The 9,133-nt window shown below is 37.4% G+C and overlaps 1 protein-coding gene across 1 annotated transcript; it reads left to right on the top strand.

Moving 5' to 3' along the window:
* The first annotated feature begins 108 nt into the window (after positions 1-108).
* Positions 109-9,128, top strand: tas1r1 (taste receptor, type 1, member 1). Its single transcript, XM_039652919.2, has 7 exons — positions 109-1,048; positions 1,268-1,556; positions 2,749-3,504; positions 3,596-3,817; positions 4,574-4,694; positions 5,052-5,422; positions 6,770-9,128. The coding sequence occupies exons 1-7, from the start codon at positions 888-890 to the stop codon at positions 7,322-7,324; spliced, it is 2,475 nt and encodes an 824-aa protein (XP_039508853.2). The 5' UTR covers positions 109-887; the 3' UTR covers positions 7,325-9,128.
* The last annotated feature ends 5 nt before the right edge of the window (positions 9,129-9,133 follow it).

Raw genomic sequence — 9,133 nt, 5'->3', positions numbered from 1 at the left:
TTCATCTTTGCAGCATGCAATGTTTATAATATCATTATTTGTGACAATGGGTGTTCTTTGAACTTCCCAACAGATTTCACATGGAAATTTTAGTTTTGCATGATTGAGCAATTCTCACTTATTTTACTTGAATTTGCCTGTCGCTTTGGTGTCGAGGTTGTGTTTTAACATATAAAATAGACCACAGTTTTCATTTCCCTTCTAGAGATAAGTCAAAGTTCAGGGAAAAAGATATTGAGACAGGCAAATCCATTCCAACTGGTTAAGGCGGTGAAACACAATCACTCCTCTTCAGAAATACTTCTTTGTTTTGCCATCATTATAGTATTACATTCTCTTAAAGGGATAGTTCACCCAAAAATAAAAAATTCTGTCATCATTTTTGGGTGAACTATCTGTTTAACAGCAGAAGACTATAATGTTTAAAGATGACTGTTTTTATCCATGATGTTTATCAACTGTATTCATATTACAGCAAAAGTGTATTTTTCTTCTGTCAAACTATAATAACATTGTTGGATATGTAATAACATCCTAGTTAGTGCCCTAATCTGATTCTTTTTCGCTCAAAAAAAAAAAAATCACTCAGGGACTAGACCTTCACTGTTCTGCTATTGCTGCTTCATTTGAAGCTATATCCATATCTAATAAAGACACAAACAAATAAGTTACCTCCAGCATTTGCCTGTGTGTGCTTTTACTTGCAATTGCAATATAAACATTTACACACTTTGGTAACATATTTACCCAGGCAAATGCATTCTCCGTGGTAATTACATATAGCATGCAAATCCTTGCCACCAACAGACTGTGCAGAAACAGTGGGCTGGTGTGAAAAGAGTGTTTATAAGCACAAATGTGTCTGAAGAGCTCATATTATCAGAGGAATGGGTAAGATGTTGGTCTGGTTTGTGTATCTCTATCTCTTGAGTTTTAGTGACGGTGGAGGTCTTCACCTTCAAGGAGATTATATCATCTCTGGCTGGTTCCCTATCCATAATTCAGATTCCACCATCCCATCGACACCTTACCTGACTGACTGCACACAGTAAGAATGTCATTTTATTGTACTTTACATATTCCAGATGTATAATACCAATGGTAAAGTCAGTGTTTTGTACAGGCATGTAGGCTATTTTATTCTCTTTTCATCCATGAAAAATAAAAAAATCTACTTTTTCACAAAATTGCTGTGCCGATAATATATTTTGCCATTTAAAAAAGACATTTTAGCACACAGAATGTAAACAACTCTTTTTATTCCTAGAGGCTTGATCAACAAGCATGGTTATCATCTGGTGCAGGCCTTCAGATATGCAGTGGACGAAATTAACAACGGCACTCAGGATAAGCAACTTCTTCCAGGGGTCACGCTGGGCTACCGGACATATGACTTGTGCTCCCTCCCAGCCAGCAATCTGGCCACCCTGGATCTGCTGAGCCAGCAGCGCCACAGTTCAGATGTCAACAGCCGCTCTGTGGCCATCATCGGTCCGGACAGTAGTTCCTACTCTTTCACACCAGCCGGTGCTCTTGGTGCATTCCTGGTGCCTCAGGTACAGGGTCACTAGATCAAGGTTCAAGCCGCTTCAGACAGCGCGCCACCAGTGCTACATTAAGTTCTCAAAATGAACGAAAAGAGTTAAAATAGGGGATCTGCGTCAGGTCTTAAAGTGACAGCTGCCTATTAAACCTGCTACTGTCTGTCATTTTTAATGTTACTCAAAGAACAAAAGACAAAGAGAAAATCTCTCCCTGCTCTTGACTCAATAACTGTTGAGGCTTTAATAAGGATTAATCTATATTCGATTTATGATTTATGCTGTGAAGTCTGTGCAGTGAATATTCAATTTCTGTTTATTTAGGACCTGTCAGACCTACCTGTAAATCTTAAAGGAGTAGTTCACTTTTAAAAAAAACATTTGCTGATAATTTACTCACCCCCATGTCATCCAGGATGTCCATGTCTTTCTTTCTTCAGTCGAAAAGAAATTAAGGTTTTTGATGAAAACATTTCTGGATTTTCTCCATATAATGGACTTCAATTGGAACCAAACGGTCCAAATGAGAGTTTCAGTGCAGCTTCAAAGGACTTTAAACGACACCAGACGATGAACGGCCTTATCTAGCGAAACGATCGGCCATTTAAAAAATAAATAAAAAAGTTTACGTTTTATAAGCACAAATGCTCGCCTTGCTCTGTTCTGTGATGATCGTTCGTGACTCTCCTGTTCAAACTCGTTCATCAAAATGAACAAAACTTTTTTCGAGACAACACCCTTATTCATCATCTGGTGTCTTTTAAAGCCCTTTGAAGCTGCACTGAAACTCTCATTTGGACCTTGAACCGTTTGGTTCCCAATGAAGTCCATTATATGGAGAAAATTCTGGAATGTTTTCATCAAAAAACGTAATTTCTTTTCGACTGAAGAAAGAAAGATGAGGACATGGGGGAGAGTATATTATCAGCAAAAGTTTTTTTTAAAAGTGAACTACTCCTTTAAAGCACTGTTTACAAAGTTATGTGTTCAGTGTGAAAGTATTACAATTTAAAAATGTTTAGAAAGAATATGTTAGGTGTTAACATAAGTCACTAAATCGATTGACAGCACTTTATATACAACAGTATATATAACATTTATATATTTGTATCCTTTGTATAATAAATGCCGTATAAATGAAACGTATATAAATTAAGTGTAATTTTATATATTCATGTTGTTGTTTTTTTCCCTTTGGCATTTGTAGATCTCCTACGAGGCCACAAACGAAATGCTGAGCAACAAAAATCTCTATCCAGCTTTCTTCCGCACCATTCCCAGTGACAAGAACCAAGTCAGTGCAATGATACAGATTCTGGTCAGATTTAACTGGACCTGGATCGCCATTCTCGGTAGTGACAACTCGTACGGTATTCAAGGAATGCAAGGCCTTTCCCAGCAAGCTTCACTTCACAATTTATGTATTGCATACCAAGCCCTGATACCCGCTGTAACTGACGAGACGAAACAATACATGCAAGACATGGTCAAAAACATCATCAAAACCAAAGTCAACACAATAGTTGTCTTTGCCAATAAGAGGCGGGCCGCTGGCTTCTTTCCTTTCGTTATTGACCAAAACGTGACGGGTAAAGTGTGGATTGGGACAGAGGACTGGTCGGTGGCGTCGACAGTGAGTAGCATACCAGGGATCAGTACGATAGGGACTGTCCTCGGTGTCGCCGTCAAATATACTGAATTCAGTGGGTATGAAGATTTTGAAAGGCTTTCTGTGCCTGGACTTAAAGACTTTGGTCTAAACAGTTCGTTCAACCTCAACGTCCCGTGTATGCAAAATACAGACCTTTATGATATGGCGATAAAACGCTTTCCTTTATCGCAGTATGACATTGTTTCCTCCTTTAACGTGTATAAGGCCGTGTATGCAGTGGCTCATGCGGTGCACAACATCTTGAATTGTGACTCTGGACTATGTCAGAAATATAAGGTGCAGCCATGGGAGGTGAATGCTTTTAGATTTAAATCACTGAAATAATAATATACAGTTGACATTATTACACTACACATGATATGATTTTCTTTAAATCCCACAGGTATTTCACCAACTGAAACGAGTTCAGTTTTCAATTCGAAACACATCAGTCTATTTTGATAAGAATGGAGACCCTCCTACAGGTTATGATATTGTGACATGGCTATGGATGGATGGCCAGTGGTCATTTAAAGTGGTGGGAAGTTTCAGTCCCGGTCCGAATGATCTTCAGTTAGACGCCTCTCAGATTCAATGGACTGGGCAGGTGTCTCCTGTAACCAAGGTAAGTCTGTATATTTCCTTATATGCATTATCCCATTTCTTGGCCCTGTATAACATATATGACCGTTCAAAAGATTGGGTCAGTATGTTTTTTTTTTTTCTGTTTGAAAGAAAGAATTTAAAACTTATTCAGCAAGGATACATAAATTGGTCAAATGTGAAATTAAAGACATTCATGTTACAAAAGACTACTATTTCAAATAAATGTGTTATTCATCCTAGAATTTTTTTTTTATCATGCTATCACAAAAATATTAAGCAGCACAACTGTTTTCAACATTGATAATAATCAGAAATGTTTCTTGAGAATCAAATCATCATATTTGATTGATTTCTGAAGGATCATGTGACATTTAAAAGAAAAAATCAGCTTTACCATCACAGGGATACATTACATTTTAAAATATATTAAAATAGAAAACAGCTTTTTTAAATTGTAATATTTCACTATATTATTGTTTTACTATATTTTTGATCAAATAAGCCAAACTTTTAACAGTGGTGTACATGCTTCCCAACTGTTTTCCATCTCCATCACAAAAGCAGTGTCAAATAAATAAATAAATAATTATGATAAAAATGAAATAATCATATTAATGAAGAAAATATAATTAAAATAAGGTACCAGATAGAGATAGAGAAAATTTTATATGAATTATACAAGATTCATCTTATTTTTAAAATTCAGTGTAATGTAATTTAAGTTGAAATGACTTCAATGACTTTTTTAATATAATATTATTTTTGCTCTGTCCAGGTTCCCGAGTCAATTTGTTCCCCAGAGTGTCCCTACGGACACAGAAAGCTCATGACCGGACAGCATAAGTGTTGTTTTGACTGCATGCCATGCCCTGCTGCCACCTTCCTCAACAAAACTGGTACAAAAACACCCCGAAAATCATATAATTATCGAGTATAAGAAGTATTTACTGTACAGTAGTTAATGGAGGACATTAGATCAGAATGACCAGACACAGGATGTCATTCACAGTATGTCCAGCAGATGGCACATTTTATTCAGTTATGACTCTAATGTTTGGATTTAATCCCCTTAAAGCTAAAATACTTTCTCAAATCCCAGCTTTTGCATAGATACGTATTAGTATTCCATTTGTAATTGGGTTTCCTCTAATAGTGTAAATACTGTAGCAACCCTAGGACATTCACATTCTGTATGGAGCCTTGTTATGACACATTTTGAAAGCTTCTTATGCTAACCATTTGTGTCCTCATAGGTTACACTAGCTGTCAAGCGTGTGCCATAGATGACTGGTCTGAAGCAGAGAGTGAGACATGTGAGAAGAGGGCAGAGCTGTACCTGTCGTGGGGCACTCCGCTCACCACCGCCCTGCTCATATACCTGGGTGTGACCCTGTTCCTCACCCTGGGCACAGCTCTCATCTTCCTGTTGAACCTCAGTACCCCTGTGGTGAAGTCGGCCGGAGGGAAGACCTGTCTGCTGATGTTGGCGTCTCTGACCGTGGCCGCCTCCAGCACACTGTGCCACTTCAGCAGACCGTCCCGCACCGGCTGCCTCCTCAAACAGCCGCTCTTCATCATCAGCTTCAACGTGTGCCTGGCGTGTGTGACTGTGCGATCTTTTCAGGTATGTTCGGCCATGTTGTTGAGGTAGTGAAGAAGTTAATGGCTTTAGCTGCATATACCGTTTAACATTTCATTTCTGTCTGGTGGCTTCAAAATGTATTACTTATGTTTCCTTGTTGAATTTATATGCATTAGATAACAAACCCAGCACACAAACATTTAGCAAAAAGGTCTACTTTTAAATATGAGCTAGATCTCATTGATCTACTATTAAATGCACAATAATACAATTCTGGCCTATACAATAATATTTGTCCAAGTGAAATACAACAAATAGCAGTTATTAAAATTATAAACTGTGTATTTTGTGTTAATATAATATATATATATATATATATATATATATATAGGCTATGACACAATGTCGTGATGCCTTAATTCATATACAGTATATATAAACAAGTGGTTTTAAATGCTACAAGTGAATTAACGCATCGCAACATTAAAATGTCAAGTTTGAAACATTAATAATATTTGTTTTGAAATTTGCCAAAAATTACATTAAACAGTGTTTGCTAATGCAACTGGGACTTGTAAAAAATCTTGTAAAAAGGGGCATAATAGATCCCCATTAAATTAATAAATGGTCATCTAAATGCAATGTATGGGAAATGTGAGTGAACAATTAAAGGGATAGTTCACTTTGAAATTAATTTTTCATATGTTTTAGCTTGCCTTAAGTGCATCCAAGATGTAGGTGTCTTTGTTTCCGCAATATTTTCAATTTTGATATTTTTAGGTCAAACCGTTCTTGTCTGTCAGTCATATAATGGAGGTCTATGGGGTCCACCTCAAAGAGCATGCACAGAGAAGTTCAAATTAAACATGATTTAATGACTCCTAAATGTAAGTACACATTGATGGCCTAAGACACGAAACGAGCGGTTTGTGTGAGAAAACTAACAGTATTTATATCGTTTTTACCTCTTGTAACCACAGCCACAAAGCGCCCGTGCCCTCATATCAGTTGGACATGGCTGTGTTTACATGAGGTAAAAATGATATAAATACTGTTCGTTTTCTCACAAAAACAATACATTTACGAGTCATTAAATCATGTTTAATTTGGACTTGAGGTGGTGACCATAGACCTCCATTATATGACTGATTGACACAAACAGACATCAAAATTAAAACTACTGCAGAATCAAAGACACCTACATCTTGGATGCACATGAGGCAAGCTAAAACATATCAAAAATTAATTTCAAAGTGAACTATCCCTTTAAATATCCAGTTTTCACCAAAAAAAACGATCTGGTATTGCTACAGTACATTGTGCATTCGTGATAAATCACATTCCTACTTGTCAGTTCTCATAATAAAACATGAATCTCTCTCCTGGAAGGTGGTTTGTATATTTAAATGGTCCTCCAAGCTGCCAAGATTCTATGAGACGTGGGCTAGGAAGCGAGGTCCTGAGATGTTCATCCTCATCATGACAGTGGTGGAGGTCTTCATCTCGGTTCTTCGCATGCTCCTCGACCCTCCTTTTCCATCTCAGGACTATGACTTCTACCATGACAGCATTGTTCTGGAGTGCAGTAATACCCTGTCTCTCGGGGCCTTCGCCGAGCTGCTTTTTGTGTGCGTGTTGAGCTTAATTTGTTTCTGCTTGAGCTACATGGGAAAAGATCTGCCTGCCAATTACAATGAGGCTAAATGCATTACATTCAGTCTCATGATATACATGATTTCTTGGATCACGTTTTTTACAGCTTACTGCATTTCCAGAGGGAGCTTCGCCATGGCCCTAAATGTAGGGGCCATCCTCTTAAGTGTGCTGGGGATACTCGGCGGCTACTTTTTGCCGAAGGTGTATATAATCTTGATAAAACCCCAAATGAATACAACGGCTCACTTCCAAAATTGCATCCAAATGTACACCATGTCCAAGCAGTGAAAGCCAATCAGACTTTCTACTGTGTCTCTCAACATTAGGATAATCCAATAGTGCCTTCTAACGATACAGAGCAACATAATCCCAGTTTCAGTCTTAGAAGGAGCCGATACTCTGATTGTCTGGGGACTGTGACTGCGTGGCATATGCGTAGCCAGTGGGCAGATCGTCAGAGAAAGCCTAATTGTGTTGGCTACCAAAAGGGCAGAGCAACCGGTGTGAACATCTGTCATGTGCTCCGCTCTCATGGGTGCCCAGTTTCACTCCAAACAACTCTGAGAAAAGATTTAATTGGGCAGCTAATTTTGCAGATACGAGGACAGATGTTGTCACTTGTCCTGTTTGTCTTTAGTAAATCGTATTGCCCAAAGTTAGTCAAAAATATAGGATAAATACTGTATGGGAACCCTTTACAATAAGGTCCCATCAGTTAATATTCGTTAATTCATTAACTAACAATGATCAATACTTTTGCTGGAGTATTTATTAATATTTGTTGACGTTAGTTTATAAAAATGCAACTGTTTATTGTTCATTCATGTTAGCTCAGTTCTATTAAATATGATTAAAGTCAGCATGTAATGAAAGTTGCGATAGTCTTTTACGTATCTGAATAAAACACCTTCATGAACAAGAAAAAGTGTAGGGTGAGACTTGATTTTGTCCATCAGGAATTGATTGGATCGTTGGATTGTTAAGGTTTGCTATTGCTGTGATCTCATGAGAGTGACAATATTATGTCCCGCCCTCACATCATTAGAAAAGAGAAGAGATGATGCCACTGCAAGAGGTAGGGGAAGTTATTTTGATTAAAGATTATGAGGGCACAATGATGTGCATGGATAAATAATTTATAATAGAGCAATATTCCATAAAAAGAACATGAATTGTATATTTTGATGTTGTTCTTTGATTATTTTAACAATGTATTTGTTAAATTTCTGTCTTGGTCCCCAATTTTGTGTTATAGGACTTTTATTTTGAAGTTTATTTTCTGCACCCCTGTGATTTGTTCCCGTTTTCATTGCTGCCTTGCTTGTTTGCTTGTCAATTAATCACCTTCAACTGTCCCCTGTTTGCCCTCTTGTTATCCTGATATATATACTCTAAAATTTTGTGTAAAATCTGATGATCATGTTATCCGGCATGATTTGAAATGATCCAAAGAGCATCTTGAGCTTTATAGGCTTATGGAAGAAAGATCAGACCCCTAAAGAGTCACAAACAATTTTACTTTGAATATTGACTTAGAAATAGTTTAGAATCAGAAATATTTTTACCTTTTTTGTCGCAATGTGTCTTTTATTTACACTTTTCAAAATCCTAAAAATTGAGTTTTATTACCAGGTTTAAATTAAATTCTAAATCCCAGATTACTCATGTAGACTTTTAAACTCTTCTGTACCTCTCCTAACTTTTCACTAATGTTTAGACACACGCACACACTTGCATGAGCCCCTGGGAAAAGATAGTCCTCTATGAAAGGCTTGTGGTTGTTAGGGAGGTCATCTCCATTGACACAGGAACGTGTGAGTTGGGAGCAGGGAAGTGTTTCCCACACTACTTTTCCATTGTGAGAGTGATATTCTCAGGAGGGGAGAACAATAGACGTGTGCCTGTAGAGGGAGGCTGTGCAATTGTTCTTACTTGACATTACCCATCTGTGCTGCTGGTAAAGAAACCTAATATAGACAGTCTAGAGTTATTCGAGATTTTAAAATAATGCATATGCATAACGCATAATTAATGCATGTCATAGCCTATGAAATATGACTATTCCAGCAAAATAATACAAATAATTTATGTATGCCT

The sequence above is a fragment of the Pimephales promelas genome, chromosome 20 (assembly GCF_988280905.1).
Source record: "Pimephales promelas chromosome 20, fPimPro1.hap1.1, whole genome shotgun sequence".
NCBI lineage: Eukaryota > Metazoa > Chordata > Actinopteri > Cypriniformes > Leuciscidae > Pimephales > Pimephales promelas.
Note: the sequence above shows the minus strand (reverse complement) of the source record. Positions and strands in the feature narration are given on the sequence as shown.